The sequence below is a fragment of the Triticum aestivum genome, chromosome 2D (genome assembly GCF_018294505.1).
Source record: "Triticum aestivum cultivar Chinese Spring chromosome 2D, IWGSC CS RefSeq v2.1, whole genome shotgun sequence".
In the NCBI taxonomy this organism is placed as follows: domain Eukaryota; kingdom Viridiplantae; phylum Streptophyta; class Magnoliopsida; order Poales; family Poaceae; genus Triticum; species Triticum aestivum.
In genome coordinates this window covers 15115333-15134704 of record NC_057799.1, presented here as the reverse complement: position 1 = coordinate 15134704, position 19372 = coordinate 15115333, and the positions used below count along the sequence as shown (strand labels likewise).

The 19372-nt window shown below is 45.5% G+C and overlaps 2 protein-coding genes across 2 annotated transcripts; both read left to right on the top strand.

Annotated features, from left to right (window-relative positions):
* Positions 1-1258: 1258 nt before the first annotated feature.
* LOC123055507 (disease resistance protein RPV1-like) lies at positions 1259-12717 on the top strand. The gene is made up of 3 exons (XM_044479505.1): positions 1259-1333; positions 10572-12507; positions 12701-12717. The coding sequence occupies exons 1-3, from the start codon at positions 1259-1261 to the stop codon at positions 12715-12717; spliced, it is 2028 nt and encodes a 675-aa protein (XP_044335440.1).
* A 548-nt stretch (positions 12718-13265) lies between these two features.
* Positions 13266-19136, top strand: LOC123055506 (disease resistance protein RPV1-like). The gene is made up of 4 exons (XM_044479503.1): positions 13266-13277; positions 16990-17921; positions 17953-18926; positions 19120-19136. Exons 1-4 carry the CDS (start codon positions 13266-13268, stop codon positions 19134-19136), a joined length of 1935 nt encoding a protein of 644 aa, XP_044335438.1.
* The last annotated feature ends 236 nt before the right edge of the window (positions 19137-19372 follow it).

The following is a 19372-nucleotide window of genomic DNA, read 5'->3' as shown; positions in this document are numbered from 1 at the left end:
AATTTGAGCTAGTACATCAGTTACAGAGAGAAAAATATGTGGAAATTTAGGTCCATCGTCAAATTTTGGTTTGGTGGCAAATTTGAGCACGCTCACGCTGGGCATGCCCTTGGAGGAGCGGAAGCAACCAGGTAGAGGCTATCAATCGGAAGCGGTTCACAACCAAAAATAAAATTATTTGAGCACATTTTGAAAATACCCGAGTATTATTTTTCATATATGTGAACATCATTCTATAACACACAAAAAGTTTAATTGTTTTCTAACCTGATGATATAAATTAGTCAGATGAATATATTTTTAGATTAAATGAATATTGAAAATCATAAACTAAAATCCATTTCATTTTTCTGGTCATATTTTTAACTTTCCCCAATACATGAGTTTTTTAAATCATATAGGAAATATTTTAAAGTTTATGAACACCTTGCTAAAGTTTATGAAAAACATTTCAAACACATGAGCATTTTTAAAAATCCATAAAGTTTTTCCCAAACGCATTAACATATTTTTCTAACACACTTATCAATTTTTTTCCTTGTACATGAACAATTTCTAATCTATGAAAATTTAAATTTCACATGTATTTCAAATAATACATTTTTCAGTCTGTAAAAAAGCCGGATGAACAGTTTTTTTAGGAAGGGCAGCCAACAATTTTTTTCATCACGAGTTCTAGATTTGTTTTCTCCGCGTGCAAGAGGTAATGGGTCGGCCGCTGTGAGTCTTATAATTGTTATTTGGTGCTTCTTCCTTTCTTCATTTTTGAAATATATACTAATTAGCATGTGCTACGTGCATTAAAACAAATTTTTTGCTAAATTGTAGTTGCCTAATTTCAATTTGACGCTCAGCCAAAATTCCGAACTGGCAAATTTTGGAGCATACACAAATCTCAAAGCGTGTTCCTAGAATATTTGTCTCCGTTTTTTGGGGTTCGTGCTCATGAGTTTTAGTGTATTATTAGCAAAACCCATCTGGTTTGAGATGGAGGGATGGGGTGCATTGTGTCAGTCTGTCCTCGTCTGAGGAAAGGGGCGAGCTATTCGCGGTGGAGGGAGGTAGCAAATGAGGAGAGAGGCATGATGAATTGGCTAGGCCGTCGGGGGAAAGTAGTAGCTACCGCCAGCAATAGGATCTCAAAACAGGCTTTCGCTTCGCTTTAGATAAGCCCAAACGACCGAAGTGAAACAAGGTGGTGGGGAGTAGCCCATACAAGCAAGTCAAAAGATAAAAAAAAGGAGTCGCAACACCTAACATGAAGCGCCCACCGTGCGACCCTTGGGCTGTGGCAGCATCCAAGAAGGCGAAGGCAGCCAAAGCTGGCTACTCTGTTAGCTGCCGCTGCTACTCCGGACCCTCCCCCTCCTCCTCCTCCTCCTCCTCCTTCCCCGCTGCTGGTCGTGGAGGATGAGCTGTCAACACTTGCGGCGACCATCACTAGCGCCCGCAACATGTTCGATAGTATGTCCGAAAGGTAAAGAAAAAAATTCCTTCCTTTTTTATTTCGATTGTGCTTCTAGTGTTGAATGCAATGACAAGTGATGTGTTTTTATGTTGAACTGTGTGAATGTAGTGTTGATGATGAAACATTTCTGCAATATTTAAATGTTGAAAATAAATATTTTATCTCTCAAATTTCCATCTCAAGAGTTTGAAACCCCATATGATGATGAAGAAGGATGAGGGGTTTCTTGATGCTATTATCCTAGGGGAAGAACTGGAAACCACACAAATGGTGAAGATATATTGCTATGTATGGGTTGGAAGAATTGATGCGTCCGTCGGAACCAAGCAACCAATCAACACATATTGGATGCGGATCATTGAGTTCTTCGATGAATGAAACAAATTTTGATTTGACCAGTCGACGCTTCTCTCCGCCGTCGATGGTCCATAATATCTGTGGATTTTATCAAGTCGTCGGTGAAACATCGTGGATACCGCCTAGAGGGGGGGGGGTGAATAGGCGCTTTTAAAATAATTACGGTTTAGGCTTGAACAAATGCGGAATAAACCTAACGGTTAATTTGTCAAGCACAAAACCTACAACAACTAGGCTCACCTATGTGCACCAACAACTTATGCTAAGCAAGATAAACAACTAAGTGATAGCAAGATATATGACAAGAAACAATATGGCTATCACAAAGTAAAGTGCATAAGTAAAGGGCTCGGGTAAGAGATAACCGAGGCACGCGGAGACGACGATGTATCCCGAAGTTCACACACTTGCGGATGCTAATCTCCGTTTGGAGCGGTGTGGAGGCACAATGCTCCCCAAGAAGCCACTAGGGCCACCGTAATCTCCTCACGCCCTCGCACAATGCAAGATGCCGTGATTCCACTAAGGGACCCTTGAGGGTGGTCACCGAACCCGTACAAATGGCAACCCTTGGGGGCGGTCACCGAACCCGTACACTTTGACAACCCTTGGGGGCGGTCACCGGTACCCGTCAAATTGCTCGGGGCGATCTCCACAACCTAATTAGAGACCCCGACGCTTGCTCGGAGCTTTACACCACAATGATTGAGCTCCGAACACCACAAAGGTTGGGGCTATCTCCCCAACGACACCACGAAGCTTCACCACAATGGAATATGGCTCCGAGGTGACATCAACCGTCTAGGGAGCCCAAGCACCCAAGAGGAACAAGCTCAAGGGTACCAAACACCCAAGAGTAAAAAGCTTCTCAACTTGTAACTTCCACGTATCACCCTGAAGAACTCAAATCGATGCACCAAATGCAATGGCAATGGCACACGGAGTGCCCAAGTCCTTCTCTCTCAAATCCCACTGAAGCAACTAATGCTAGGGAGGAAAGTGAGAGGAAGAACAAGAAGGAGAACACCAAGAACTCCAAGATCTAGATCCAAGGGGTTCCCCTCACATAGAGGAGAAAGTGATTGGTGGAAATGTGGATCTAGATCTCCTCTCTCTTTTCCCTCAAAAAACTAGCAAGAATCCATGGAGGGATTGAGAGTTAGCAAGCTCAAAGAAGGTCAACAATGGGGAAGAACTCGAGCTCAAAGGATAAGGTCCATTGGGGAAGAAGACCCCCTTTTATAGGTGGGAAAAAATCCAACCGTTAACCTCACAGCCCGCACAGAGCGGTACTACCGCTCCAAGGAGCGGTACTACCACTAGGGCGGTAGAACCCCTTTGAAAAACAACAGTGAGGAGGCAAAGGGCTGGTAGAACCGCCGGAGCGGTACTACCGCTCGTCCTCACGGTACTACCGCTAGGGGTAACGGTACTACTGCTTGCGAGCGGTACTAAAAAAATACAACCGTGCCTACTTCCGCTGAGTTTCGGACAAGTTTTTGGTCCGGAGCGGTAGTACCATTGTAGGAGCCGCGGTAGTACCACTTTGGAGTGGTAGTAAAAAATTACATCCGCTCCAATTCGCGGTAGTACCGCTGCAGCCTTTTTAGAACACCAAAACTGCCACAACTTTTGCAAACGGACTCCGAATTCGATGAAACCAAGTTTGTTGGAAAGCTAGCGACAAGAGCTAACACAATATTGAAAGAAATATAAATAAGAAGCAAAATAGAAAAGTCTCAAGAGAAAATGGTGAGAACCCTTCCTTGAATAAGACTGGTAAAACCTCCAACACCGAAAACGCAATAGAAGAGGCATATGAAATCCGTTTTCGAAGTACTAGAGCTTGTGACGAAGATAACCACAAGCTCTAAAACCTCAAAATAAAATACAAATAAGAATCAAGAAAGATGATGCAAGGATGCAAAGGTTTGAGCTCTCGATGAACGATACGATCAAGCTACTCACTTGAGAGCCCCCCTTGATAGTACGGCTATCGATCCTATAACCCGGTCTCCAAATTATCACCATGAGACCGGTAAAATATAAAACCTATCAAGGGCAAACCTTTGCCTTGCACGAAGTCCACTTGAGCTAGATGATGACGATCTTGACTCCCTCAAGTTGGACCACCTTTCTTGATTGCGTTCGCTCGATGAAGACTAGTTGATTGCTCCCCCATACCTTCAGAGCACTGTCAATGTCATGTTCAGTCAAATTCAGTTAACAGTGTCTGAACCCCTGTCGTTTCTTCAGTGTCCGTTGCCAATCTCACCAGTGCCCCGGCGTCGCAGTGTTTCCTGTCCCCTCCCCCTTGTCCTCTGCACCGCACGAGCGCCTGGATGCTTGCGGGCGTCGGCGACGAGCAGCAGGAGGTGCGCCGCCCCGTGACCGACGCCAGCGGTGGCTTTGCGGCCGCCAGAGAGAGGCACAGCGCAGACGGCGCCGTCCAGCGCCGCCCAAGCCACCGGAGGCCGCCGCGTGGTCTTCCACTCCCCCGTGCGCGCTGCCACCCTCGCCGTGAACCACTGGGCGCGGAGCGCGCTCTCTGCCGCCGTCATGCCCGTACGGCCACCCCGCCGTGGACCAGCGCCATTACGCCATGACCGACCAGGATTAGCGGGGGAACGGCACCAGTACATCTCACTGATGCTGCCTGGCCACTTAAACCCACTGACCATCCACTGCCTCGCCGTAATCGCTCGCCGGAGATTCTCTGTTCACGGCCACCCCCTCGAGCCGCCTATAAATAGAGGCCCCGAGCTCCAGCTAGTACCCACACCACCTCTGCACTCCACCAAGACCCCGCCTAGCCACTGGAAGAGCCCCGAGGGAGTCTCCTTCCTCAACTCCGGCCGCCGCGACCCGCCACGGGATCCAGCTCGATTCGCTCCTGTGCATGCACCTCTGCCTCCCATCTCTTGCCAGTAGCTCTCTAGTGCATCCCTCCTTCTGACCCGCGCTTCAATTCGAAGTTTGCAGCAGACCACCGGAGTTCCCCACCATCGCCCGAGCCGCCGTCCGCCGGAGAAAGTGTCGCTGTCGACGTGGTGCTCCCCGACGCCCAAGTCCACCACCCACCAATGCGGAAGGACACGCTGATACTCTTGGTACACTCCGATCTCCCTGACTCGCCGTGGTTCGACGCCGGCGACCACCGCAGCCTTCGGGCGCCGGCGAGGTTTTTCAAACCTGACATGTGGACCCCCCACGTCAGCCTCTCTTCTTTCACCCCCGAAGCATTTTCTGTTGGCGCCTTCGGGCAGAGTACGTTTTCTCTGTGGGCTGGCGCGTTTCTATTCGAACCATTTTCTGTTTTCTCAGTTAAGTCCCTGGATATTTTCTGTTTCATTACAGATGAGTCCCTGGACAGAAACCCTTATAACTTTTTAATAAAAAGTGATTTTTGAGTGATTCTTTTTCTGACAGTCTTATAATTTTGTCTAGTTTTTTATGGGATTTATTTGAAAAAAATTTGGAACAAATTTTATGCACGCGTTGGTTTTTCACGTTAGTATGCATTTTTCGCTATACCGTAGGTTCCGGGAGAGGTGACGGAGCCGCGAACTTCGCCGAGCTAGACTCCGACTTCTCTGAACCAGGCAAGCATGTTTGAACCTTTGATATGATAGGTGCTTTGCATGTTTGCGTGAAAGGTTGTGCATGGCATATGAGTATCGGTGAGTATCTCGTTGCATGTGAGGCAACTACCCGTGTGTTCCAAAGTTACTGTGATCTCTGATGAGAGATGGCCTAGTCATGTGGTGACATGAAGGGCAGTAAGGTGGTACTGTTGTAGCATGCCAGCCTTACGTCATCCGATTTATTTCCGACGTTAACGTGGACGGAGTCACGTTATCGTTCTTCCCCCTTCCGTGCTACCACATGTTTTCTGCCAGAATGCGGTTTAGTAAGTTGGTAACCTCTTTCCGTGTACACACCAAATAGAAGGGCCGGGATGAGGGTTCCATGGCCCTGGATTAAAGCCAGTCATCCGGTCAGGGGGCATGGGTGTTTCCGGTTGGGACCGAGAGGGGGGCACCCCTTAGAGCGCGCGTATAGAAATTTGATCCCATGCTACGCGAGGTTGTAGCCTCCCCGTCTCAAGGTTTTTCTTGAACGTTGCCGAGGGTGATTCCTGGCTTCGGAATGTTGAATGGGTGTGTACTGGTTAGACGTGTTTCTTCCAAAACACCGTAAACGGAACTAGTCCCCGTGACTACTGAAATCCGTTGGCTGTGGTTAAAGTACAAACTCTGTAGAGTCAAATCCTTCCGAGTCATCGTATCCAAGGTCAAGTATCGTGATCAGTGTACCCATATCTATGTCAAGTCCTCGTGGTATTATCCCCGGTAACCAAACTTGAGTGGTAAACTTGGTTAAACATTTTTTTCCTAAGGATGGACTAACCCTGTTATTTATCTCATGCCTGATTATTCTCTTGATATGATTTAAAATTCATGAGCTACTAAGCTATGAAGATAAGCCCTTTATGTGATGTCGCTTAGACGTCCGACTGTGGCATGTTTGTCTTTTACTTTGAATATAAGCCCTTTATGTGATGTCGCTCAGACGTCCGACTGTGGCATGTTTGTCTTTTACTTTCGATATAAGCCCTTTATGTGATGTCGCTTAGACGTCCGACTGTGGCATGTTTGTCTTTTACTTTCAATATAAGCCCTTTATGTGATGTCGCTCAGACGTCCGACTGTGGCACGCATTGTCTTTCATTTTCTGTTATAAGCCCTTTATGTGGTGTCGCCCCGACGCCCGACTACGACATTATTGTTCCTGCATTTTCCTCTCGAGGAGTCATTCAGACCCTCGTTTGGCACCCAGTATTTGTTTTGGGATTTCGGGAGGACTACCGCCCGACTTCTCTTTTATCTCCCATGCAGTATTATCTCTATGTCTGAGTGCACTTGTTAAACTGTTCAAATGCATCATGTTTACATTTGTTATATCTTATGTCCGAACTGTCTTGCGAGTACTTTCATAGTACTCACCTGGCTTGTTGATTTGGCCAGATGTTGACGAAGGCGATCTCATGGATGAAGAGTTTGATAGTGAGTCCGACGCCTAGAGGAATCCCAGTCAGTGCCGTGCGATCCTGGATATTGGTCACTTGTATAATATACGCTTCCGCCACCCGCAATAAATCTCCTCGAGCTTCAACCCGATGCTCGAAGAGCTGTAGTTTTCAGGAGTCATATCACCCGCTCCGCTGTGATATTTTCACCACCACTTCTATCGTGAGCTAGTAGTTATGCCACCCTATCCGCCATTATGTTTTAATGGTGTGCATGTAATAAATTGTTGAGCAGTCTCCGCTCAACCTTGTATTATATTCAGTACTCCTGGTATTTTTCTTCCGTGACCAAGATATTGTCTACCAGTGAGAAGGAATTCTTCTTTACTGGTCCGTAAAAGGGATTGGTCTCTCAATAAATATTTTATTGAAAAACCGGTCGTGACAATCTTGTTATCTAAGGTGCAAAACTGACGCTGCTATTAATTGTCTCCATGATACGTATGGAATCCTCGAATATAGGCCGTTTACTTATGTTATGTTTGAAAAGCAGTAATCGAATGCAACCTCGGTAAATAAACAGCCTATATCTGATAATTTGCACTGATAAGTTTGAAATGCCCAAATATATTGATGTTTTGCACTGGCAGACGCTGGAAAACGAAGGCTGGCAGTGTACCCCTAAATGAATATGAGATCGGGCGCAAAATAAATATGATCAGGCCGGACTGGTTCAAATCAAACAGCTAGCTGCACATTCCTCCAAGGAGATCGACAAAACAAGGTGTGGTAACACGTCTCTAGTCTGGCTTTATCTTTTAGCGTTCGTCTTTCCGTATTTTAAACAGTCTCGGTGGACGGCCTATTCTTGGGAATCTTTGTTTACATAATTATTATCGGGAAAAGAGAGGTAATCACATGGGCGGCAGAAGAGAGCAAAACTCGAGGTCATCGTTGGACCTTTGGTGGAGCACGTCACCTCCAATTAGTGGGTTGGTGGCATGATTGATCGTGTCATTTGAACCAAACTGCAATAACCAATAGATAGATGGACAGGGCGATTAACGGAGGATTAGGAATTATCTCGCAAAAAAAGGAGGATTAGGAATTGTAGTAATCTTACACTAATATAAGGACAAAGCCATGATGTGCGGGCCGGCTGGTATACTAATACAAGTTGCCTGTGGTTCAAGTACGTTCTCAATGCAATTTGTTTCTCTTTTCTGCCCGTGGCAGGTGGCGCACGGCACGCTGACAAATCCGTGATGACATTTGTGGGCATCCGGCTTCTAATTCACTCAATTGGGACAAGGTTCGGTTTACAAATCAGAATTACAGAGGGGGTGTTGAAGGAAATATGCCCTAGAGGCAATAATAAAGTATTATTTATTTCCTTGTATCATGATAAATATTTATTATTCATGCTAGAATTGTATTAACCGGAAATATAATACATGTGTGAATATATAGACAAACAGAGTGTCACTAGTATGCCTCTACTTGACTAGCTCGTTAATCAAAGATGGTTATGTTTCCTAGCCATAGACATAAGTTGTCATTTGATTAACGAGATCACCTCATTAGGAGAATGACGTGATTGACTTGACCCATTCCGTTAGCTTAGCACTCGATCGTTTAGTATGTTGCTATTGCTTTCTTCATGACTTATACATGTTCCTATGACTATGAGATTATGCAACTCCCGTTTACCGGAGGAACACTTTGTGTGCTACCAAACGTCACAACGTAAATGGGTGATTATAAAGGTGCTCTACAGGTGTCTCCAAAGGTACTTGTTGGGTTGGCGTATTTCGAGATTAGGATTTGTCACTCCGATTGTCGGAGAGGTATCTCTGGGCCCACTCGGTAATGCACATCACTATAAGCCTTGCAAGCATTGTGACTAATGAGTTAGTTGCGGGATGATGTGTTACGGAACGAGTAAAGAGACTTGCCGGTAACGAGATTGAACTAGGTATCGAGATACCGACGATCAAATCTCGGGCAAGTAACATACCGGTGACAAAGGGAACAACGTATGTTGTTATGCGGTCTGACCGATAAAGATCTTCGTAGAATATGTGGGAGCCAATATGGGCATCCAGGTCCCGCTATTGGTTATTGACCGGAGACGTGTCTCTGTCATGTCTACATAGTTCTCGAACCCGTAGGGTCCGCACGCTTAACGTTACGATGACAGTTTTATTGAGTTTTGATGTACCGAAGGAGTTCGGAGTCCCGGATGAGATCGGGGATATGACGAGGAGTCTCGAAATGGTCGAGACGTAAAAATCGATATATTGGACGACTATATTCGGACTTCGGAAAGGTTCCGAGTGATTCGGGTATTTTTTGGAGTACCGGAGAGTTACGGGAATTCGTATTGGGCCTTAATGGGCCATACGGGAAAGGAGAGAAAGGCCTCAAAAGGTGGCCGCACCCCTCCCCATGGTCTGGTCCGAATTGGACTAGGGAAGGGGGGCGCACCCTTCCTTCTTTCTCCTTCCCCCTTCCCTTCTCCTACTCCCACAAGGAAAGGAGGAGTCCTACTCCCGGTGGGAGTAGGACTCCCCCCTATGGCGCGCCTCTCCCCTTGGCCGGCTGCCTCCCCCTTGCTCCTTTATATACGGGGGCAGGGGGGCACCCCAGAGACACAACAATTGATCCTTGAGATCTCTTAGCCGTGTGCGGTGCCCCCCTCCACCATATTACACCTCGGTAATACCGTTGCGGAGCTTAGGCGAAGCCCTGCGTCGGTGGAACATCATCATCGTCACCACGCCGTCGTGCTGACGAAACTCTCCCTCAACACTCGGCTGGATCGGAGTTCGAGGGACGTCATCGAGCTGAACGTGTGTAGAACTCGGAGGTGCCGTACGTTCGGTACTTGATCGGTCGGATCGTGAAGACGTACGACTACATCAACCGCGTTGTGATAACGCTTCCGCTGTCGGTCTACGAGGGTACGTGGACAACACTCTCCCCTCTTGTTGCTATGCATCACCATGATCTTGCGTGTGCGTAGGAATTTTTTTGAAATTACTACGTTCCCCAATAGGTGTATGCTTGTCAATGGATAATTGAGAGGACTAGAGGAGGAAGGAGGCCGAAACCCCTGCACTTGTTGGCCATCGGGCCGAGCCCCCCTTGATAGTACAGCTATCGATCCTATAACCCGGTCTCCAAATTATCACCATGAGACCGGTAAAATATAAAACCTATCAAGGGCAAACCTTTGCCTTGCACGAAGTCCACTTGAGCTAGATGATGACGATCTTGACTCCCTCAAGTTGGACCACCTTTCTTGATTGCGTTCGCTCGATGAAGACTAGTTGATTGCTCCCCCATACTCCACTATGGGTGAGCCACTCTTTGGAACATCTTCACAAGTCCATTGATACCATAATTGACGGCAAGCTTCAAGCACTTGATCTCTTCGTGATGCTCCACTTGAACTTGCACACGGCAATCTTGTTGACGATCACCACTTGATGTCATCCTCTCCATGGCTTGAGTGATATCTTCCTCTTGACGCATGCCCATACACGTACCTAACCCCACATAGAACTCTCACATAGACCATGGGTTAGTACGCAAAGCACAATGGACAATGCTTACCATACCATGGGATCACTTGATCCCTCTTGGTACATCTTCTACGCTTTTTGAGTTGATCAACTTGATTCACTCTTGACTTAGTCTTGATCAACCTTGAAGGAGAGCTTCCTTCAGAAGCTACCAGATTCTATCTGTCAACTAAGGCACTTGGGGTATCTGAATTTAGCAGGATGCTCTGGGCTAGTAACTTTACCAGAATCAATTGGGGATCTAATAAATATGTTTCATATCGATTTATCGGGCTGTGCCGGACTAGTGAATCTGCCCCAGTCATTTGGGGACTTAATAAATTTGTTGTATCTTGATTTATCACGGTGCTACAGACTAACAGAACTTCCAGAGTCATTCAGCAATCTAAAGAAGATGGAGCATCTGGACTTATCATTCTGGTCTTGCTTTAAAGGGATTGTGGAAGCACTTGGTGGCCTTATCAATGTCAAGAGTTTGAACTTATCAAACCCTTGTTGTCATCTTGCTGATCACTGGCCGCAACTCTTGGAGCTAAAAGATGTTTGGGGCAAACTCCCCAAACTCCGGTATTTAAATTTATCCATGTTCCTAAATCCTATCTTTTACCAACTACCAGAAGATGACAGTCTCAACAATTACCTTGAATGTATCAGTGGCCTTTCCAGTCTGGAGTACTTGGACCTATCTCATAACATATTTCTTGTTGATCTACCAAAAAACCTAGCTAAGCTTAACAAGCTACATACACTGGATCTCTCAGGCTGTGCAAGACTGGAGAGAGTAGACAGATGGATGGGTGAGGTGCACTGCCTGAAGTCAATAGTTGTGAGGAACTCCCAGGGTCTTGAAGCATACCAGTTTGTGGTTTGCTCTTATAATAGTAGGAGCAGCAACTTTGTTCAGCTAAATGATGTAAGTTGTAAAGAGTTGGAGATTAGCCGCCTTGAGAACGTGAAGTCTATGGAGGAAGTACAGAATGTGACATTGGTGAAGAAAGAAGAGCTTGAAACATTGAAGCTTTGTTGGTCTATGGATACTGAAGGACATGTGGACAACAAAGCTTTATCGGAAAAAAATGTGGAGGACAAAGATTTATTTGGGGAATTGCAGCCGCCACATAATCTGCAGTACCTTGAGCTACATGGTTATAATGGCGAAACCTGCTTCCCAGCCTGGTGGACACCGTGCAATCTCCCTAATCTTGTAAAGGTTATTATGGAGGACCTTCGGAGGTGCTTGAGTCTGCCACCACTCCGCCTATTACCCAGCCTGCAAGAGCTTGTTCTTAGAAAGATGGCCAGCATCACAAGAATAGACTTGAGTGGTCGCAACAGAGTGCCATTCCATAAGGTTGAACTGCATGATATGATTAGCCTGAAAATGTTCACCGCCACATGGTACACCAATGAATTGGTGATTCATCAATGCTCCAAATTGGTACTTGGACCACTCCCGCCTAGAGCTCAGAGGTTGGTGATATCAGACTGCGACCAGGTGATGTCTTCATGGAGGAACCAAGGCAGTGGTCTTGTTGTGGAGGGCCGTTCTGTTCTAGTAACTGAACTGGAGGTCCAGAACTGCAATTTTCCTGTAGCTGGCTGGAGTTTGCTGCACCACCTTCCTGGACTCCATAGCTTAACTATCAAGAATTGCAATGGTGTCGCTACCAGCTCATCAGAGATCTTTGAGACCCTATCCTCACTGCAGACACTCTGCTTCTCTGATTGCCACAGCATGAGCTCACTTCCACAAGAATTGGGTTGCCTCGCCTCTCTCAAGGAACTACAGATCGTGTCCTGCAATCAGCTGAACTGTTTGCCGGATAGCATGCAACAACTCACCTCCCTCCAATCCTTGCAGTTCACGGACTGCGATAGCATCACAGAACTTCCGGAATGGCTTGGAGGCCTCACCTCTCTTCAGAAACTTGCCTTCCAAGGATGCCATGCAATTAATTATTTGTCGAAGAGCATCAATCAGCTTGAAAAACTGAAGGATCTCCGTATACTGAACTGTCCAACATTGAAGAAGTGGTGGGAGTCAAATGAGAATATGCAAGAGTTCCGTAACATCCGACCAAAATATGAGTATGTACCATATTTTTTCATATATTCTATTTAAATGGTTATCATATTAATTATAACCATTTAGGCCATTCGTTGCCTTCAAGAATTTCTTCTGGATAGTCATAGTTTTTTTAGTTGATGTCAACTGCAAATATATCTAATACAATTATGTGTTTGTTGTTTACTCTGCAGATAACATGCGACTATGAAGCAAAATTTAAAGGCGTATCTCGGCTCCCTTAGGCATTGAACACTGAGCCCTGAAATCACACAAACAGGGGAAAAAAATCCATCCATGAAGATCCTTGGAGAAATTTTTAAGTTGAGTTGATTAAGAAGGTCAGAAGGTGTATTCATCAGTCACGGAGACTTTCAGCCAGCAAAAGATGATCAGAAGAAGCTTTCCCCAGGTCCTTCCATGCTGTGTAAAGCTCTGGTGAATCCTAAACGTTGCTACACTTTTACCTCAATGTAGTTCATCACTACCGTGCAAGGGTGCACAAATGCTCATTCGGGCTTGTAAATTGGAATTATGGCCATGTTTTACTATCTATCCTTGCAGTGGGCTTCGAATTTATTTTGGAAGTGTGTTCGGAATTTTGGTACTTTGTGAAAAACTTGGGCACACAACATTATATTCAGCTCCTGTTTATACATGGATCCTTTTCTGTGAGTTCATTTTTCCTCAATACGGAAAGACCAGTCTTCAGAATTTCCCGCATGATCAATGGGCCATTTGTTCAACTATTTCGGTAGAATGTGTTCAAGGGTAAGTTTAGCGCTTTAGGCAAGTGAATAGAATTGCATCACTATAATTGGTGGTAATGGGCTCGCTGGCTCATGTAGACACCTAGCAGCATGGTGAGAACCCTAAGATAATCCAATAATTGTGTTGCTTTTTATGCCCTCCCATGTTGAAAATCACCATGCCTTTGCCTGTTTGAAGTTACTTGAGCAAAACCTACTGGCCTGTTCGAAGTTGCTTGAGCAAAACCTACTGGCCTGTTTGAAGTTACTTGTGCAAACCTACTGATCGAAACAAAGATGATGCTTCACCCAGGTACATCTTTATACATTCAGTTTTCTTTTTCTTGAGATTCTGTGTGAAGCGTGTTTGATGAGCAATATCAGGATCTTCCAAATTTGATGTTTGGTACTCCCTCTGTAAACTAATATAAGACCGTTTAGCTCACTACTTGTGTAGTGTTCAAGATCGTGTTATCTAAGGTGCAAAACTGACGCTGCTATTAATTGTCTCCGTGATACGTATGGAATCCTCGAATATAGGCCGTTTACTTATTTTATGTTTGAAAAGCAGTAATCGAATGCAACCTCGGTAAATAAACAGCCTATATCTAATAATTTGCACTGATAAGTTTGAAATGCCCAAATATATTGATGTTTTGCACTGGCAGACGCTGGAAAACGAAGGCTGGCAGTGTACCCCTAAATGAATATGAGATCGGGCGCAAAAAAAATATGACCAGGCCGGACTGGTTCAAATCAAACAGCTAGCTGCACATTCCTCCAAGGAGATCGACAAAACAAGGTGTGGTAACACGTCTCTAGTCTGGCTTTATCTTTTAGCGTTCGTCTTTCCGTATTTTAAACAGTCTCGGTGGACGGCCTATTCTTGGGAATCTTTGTTTACATAATTATTATCGGGAAAAGAGAGGTAATCACATGGGCGGCAGAAGAGAGCAAAACTCGAGGTCATCGTTGGACCTTTGGTGGAGCACGTCACCTCCAATTAGTGGGTTGGTGGCATGATTGATCGTGTCATTTGAACCAAACTGCAATAACCAATAGATAGATGGACAGGGCGATTAACGGAGGATTAGGAATTATCTCGCAAAAAAAGGAGGATTAGGAATTGTAGTAATCTTACACTAATATAAGGACAAAGCCATGATGTGCGGGCCGGCTGGTATACTAATACAAGTTGCCTGTGGTTCAAGTACGTTCTCAATGCAATTTGTTTCTCTTTTCTGCCCGTGGCAGGTGGCGCACGGCACGCTGACAAATCCGTGATGACATTTGTGGGCATCCGGCTTCTAATTCACTCAATTGGGACAAGGTTCAGTTTACAAATCAGAATTACAGAGGGGGTGTTGAAGGAAATATGCCCTAGAGGCAATAATAAAGTATTATTTATTTCCTTGTATCATGATAAATATTTATTATTCATGCTAGAATTGTATTAGCCGGAAATATAATACATGTGTGAATATATAGACAAACAGAGTGTCACTAGTATGCCTCTACTTGACTAGCTCGTTAATCAAAGATGGTTATGTTTCCTAGCCATAGACATAAGTTGTCATTTGATTAACGAGATCACCTCATTAGGAGAATGACGTGATTGACTTGACCCATTCCGTTAGCTTAGCACTCGATCGTTTAGTATGTTGCTATTGCTTTCTTCATGACTTATACATGTTCCTATGACTATGAGATTATGCAACTCCCGTTTACCGGAGGAACACTTTGTGTGCTACCAAACGTCACAACGTAAATGGGTGATTATAAAGGTGCTCTACAGGTGTCTCCAAAGGTACTTGTTGGGTTGGCGTATTTCGAGATTAGGATTTGTCACTCCGATTGTCGGAGAGGTATCTCTGGGCCCACTCGGTAATGCACATCACTATAAGCCTTGCAAGCATTGTGACTAATGAGTTAGTTGCGGGATGATGTGTTACGGAACGAGTAAAGAGACTTGCCGGTAACGAGATTGAACTAGGTATCGAGATACCGACGATCAAATCTCGGGCAAGTAACATACCGGTGACAAAGGGAACAACGTATGTTGTTATGCGGTCTGACCGATAAAGATCTTCGTAGAATTTGTGGGAGCCAATATGGGCATCCAGGTCCCGCTATTGGTTATTGACCGGAGACGTGTCTCTGTCATGTCTACATAGTTCTCGAACCCGTAGGGTCCGCACGCTTAACGTTACGATGACAGTTTTATTGAGTTTTGATGTACCGAAGGAGTTCGGAGTCCCGGATGAGATCGGGGATATGACGAGGAGTCTCGAAATGGTCGAGACGTAAAAATCGATATATTGGACGACTATATTCGGACTCCGGAAAGGTTCCGAGTGATTCGGGTATTTTTTGGAGTACCGGAGAGTTACGGGAATTCGTATTGGGCCTTAATGGGCCATACGGGAAAGGAGAGAAAGGCCTCAAAAGGTGGCCGCACCCCTCCCCATGGTCTGGTCCGAATTGGACTAGGGAAGGGGGGCGCACCCTTCCTTCTTTCTCCTTCCCCCTTCCCTTCTCCTACTCCCACAAGGAAAGGAGGAGTCCTACTCCCGGTGGGAGTAGGACTCCCCCCTATGGCGCGCCTCTCCCCTTGGCCGGCTGCCTCCCCCTTGCTCCTTTATATACGGGGGCAGGGGGGCACCCCAGAGACACAACAATTGATCCTTGAGATCTCTTAGCCGTGTGCGGTGCCCCCCTCCACCATATTACACCTCGGTAATACCGTCGCGGAGCTTAGGCGAAGCCCTGCGTCGGTGGAACATCATCATCGTCACCACGCCGTCGTGCTGACGAAACTCTCCCTCAACACTCGGCTGGATCAGAGTTCGAGGGACGTCATCGAGCTGAACGTGTGTAGAACTCGGAGGTGCCGTACGTTCGGTACTTGATCGGTCGGATCGTGAAGACGTACGACTACATCAACCGCGTTGTGATAACGCTTCCGCTGTCGGTCTACGAGGGTACGTGGACAACACTCTCCCCTCTCGTTGCTATGCATCACCATGATCTTGCGTGTGCGTAGGAATTTTTTTGAAATTACTACGTTCCCCAATAGGTGTATGCTTGTCAATGGATAATTGAGAGGACTAGAGGAGGAAGGAGGCCGAAACCCCTGCACTTGTTGGCCATCGGGCCGAGCCCCCCTTGATAGTACAGCTATCGATCCTATAACCCGGTCTCCAAATTATCACCATGAGACCGGTAAAATATAAAACCTATCAAGGGCAAACCTTTGCCTTGCACGAAGTCCACTTGAGCTAGATGATGACGATCTTGACTCCCTCAAGTTGGACCACCATTCTTGATTGCGTTCGCTCGATGAAGACTAGTTGATTGCTCCCCCATACTCCACTATGGGTGAGCCACTCTTTGGAACATCTTCACAAGTCCATTGATACCTAATGGACGGCAAGCTTCAAGCACTTGATCTCTTCGTGATGCTCCACTTGAACTTGCACACGGCAATCTTGTTGACGATCACCACTTGATGTCATCCTCTCCATGGCTTGAGTGATATCTTCCTCTTGACGCATGCCCATACACGTACCTAACCCCACATAGAACTCTCACATAGACCATGGGTTAGTACGCAAAGCACAATGGACAATGCTTACCATACCATGGGATCACTTGATCCCTCTTGGTACATCTTCTACGCTTTTTGAGTTGATCAACTTGATTCACTCTTGACTTAGTCTTGATCAACCTTGAAGGAGAGCTTCCTTCAGAAGCTACCAGATTCTATCTGTCAACTAAGGCACTTGGGGTATCTGAATTTAGCAGGATGCTCTGGGCTAGTAACTTTACCAGAATCAATTGGGGATCTAATAAATATGTTTCATATCGATTTATCGGGCTGTGCCGGACTAGTGAATCTGCCCCAGTCATTTGGGGACTTAATAAATTTGTTGTATCTTGATTTATCACGGTGCTACAGACTAACAGAACTTCCAGAGTCATTCAGCAATCTAAAGAAGATGGAGCATCTGGACTTATCATTCTGGTCTTGCTTTAAAGGGATTGTGGAAGCACTTGGTGGCCTTATCAATGTCAAGAGTTTGAACTTATCAAACCCTTGTTGTCATCTTGCTGATCACTGGCCGCAACTCTTGGAGCTAAAAGATGTTTGGGGCAAACTCCCCAAACTCCGGTATTTAAATTTATCCATGTTCCTAAATCCTATCTTTTACCAACTACCAGAAGATGACAGTCTCAACAATTACCTTGAATGTATCAGTGGCCTTTCCAGTCTGGAGTACTTGGACCTATCTCATAACATATTTCTTGTTGATCTACCAAAAAACCTAGCTAAGCTTAACAAGCTACATACACTGGATCTCTCAGGCTGTGCAAGACTGGAGAGAGTAGACAGATGGATGGGTGAGGTGCACTCCCTGAAGTCAATAGTTGTGAGGAACTCCCAGGGTTTTGAAGCATACCAGTTTGTGGTTTGCTCTTATAATAGTAGGAGCAGCAACTTTGTTCAGCTAAATGATGTAAGTTGTAAAGAGTTGGAGATTAGCCGCCTTGAGAACGTGAAGTCTATGGAGGAAGTACAGAATGTGACACTGGTGAAGAAAGAAGAGCTTGAAACATTGAAGCTTTGTTGGTCTATGGATACTGAAGGACATGTGGACAACAAAGCTTTATCGGAAAAAAAATGTGGAGGACAAAGATTTATTTGGGGAATTGCAGCCGCCACATAATCTGCAGTACCTTGAGCTACATGGTTATAATGGCGAAACCTGCTTCCCAGCCTGGTGGACACCGTGCAATCTCCCTAATCTTGTAAAGGTTATTATGGAGGACCTTCGGAGGTGCTTGAGTCTGCCACCACTCCGCCTATTACCCAGCCTGCAAGAGCTTGTTCTTAGAAAGATGGCCAGCATCACAAGAATAGACTTGAGTGGTCGCAACAGAGTGCCATTCCATAAGGTTGAACTGCATGATATGATTAGCCTGAAAATGTTCACCGCCACATGGTACACCAATGAATTGGTGATTCATCAATGCTCCAAATTGGTACTTGGACCACTCCCGCCTAGAGCTCAGAGGTTGGTGATATCAGACTGCGACCAGGTGATGTCTTCATGGAGGAACCAAGGCAGTGGTCTTGTTGTGGAGGGCCGTTCTGTTCTAGTAACTGAACTGGAGGTCCAGAACTGCAATTTTCCTGTAGCTGGCTGGAGTTTGCTGCACCACCTTCCTGGACTCCATAGCTTAACTATCAAGAATTGCAATGGTGTCGTTACCAGCTCATCAGAGATCTTTGAGACCCTATCCTCACTGCAGACACTCTGCTTCTCTGATTGCCACAGCATGAGCTCACTTCCACAAGAATTGGGTTGCCTCGCCTCTCTCAAGGAACTACAGATCGTGTCCTGCAATCAGCTGAACTGTTTGCCGGATAGCATGCAACAACTCACCTCCCTCCAATCCTTGCAGTTCACGGACTGCGATAGCATCACAGAACTTCCGGAATGGCTTGGAGGCCTCACCTCTCTTCAGAAACTTGCCTTCCAAGGATGCCATGCAATTAATTATTTGTCGAAGAGCATCAATCAGCTTGAAAAACTGAAGGATCTCCGTATACTGAACTGTCCAACATTGAAGAAGTGGTGGGAGTCAAATGAGAATATGCAAGAGTTCCGTAACATCCGACCAAAATATGAGTATGTACCATATTTTTTTCATATATTCTTTTTAAATGGTTATCATATAATTATAACCATTTAGGCCATTCGTTGCCTTCAAGAATTTCTTCTGGATAGTCATAGTTTTTTTAGTTGATGTCAACTGCAAATATATCTAATACAATTATGTGTTTGTTGTTTACTCTGCAGATAACATGCGACTATGAAGCAAAATTTAAAGGCGTATCTCGGCTCCCTTAGGCATTGAACACTGAGCCCTGAAATCACACAAACAGGGGAAAAAATCCATCCATGAAGATCCTTGGAGAAATTTTTAAGTTGAGTTGATTAAGAAGGTCAGAAGGTGTATTCATCAGTCACGGAGACTTTCAGCCAGCAAAAGATGATCAGATGAAGCTTTCCCCAGGTCCTTCCATGCTGTGTAAAGCTCTGGTGAATCCTA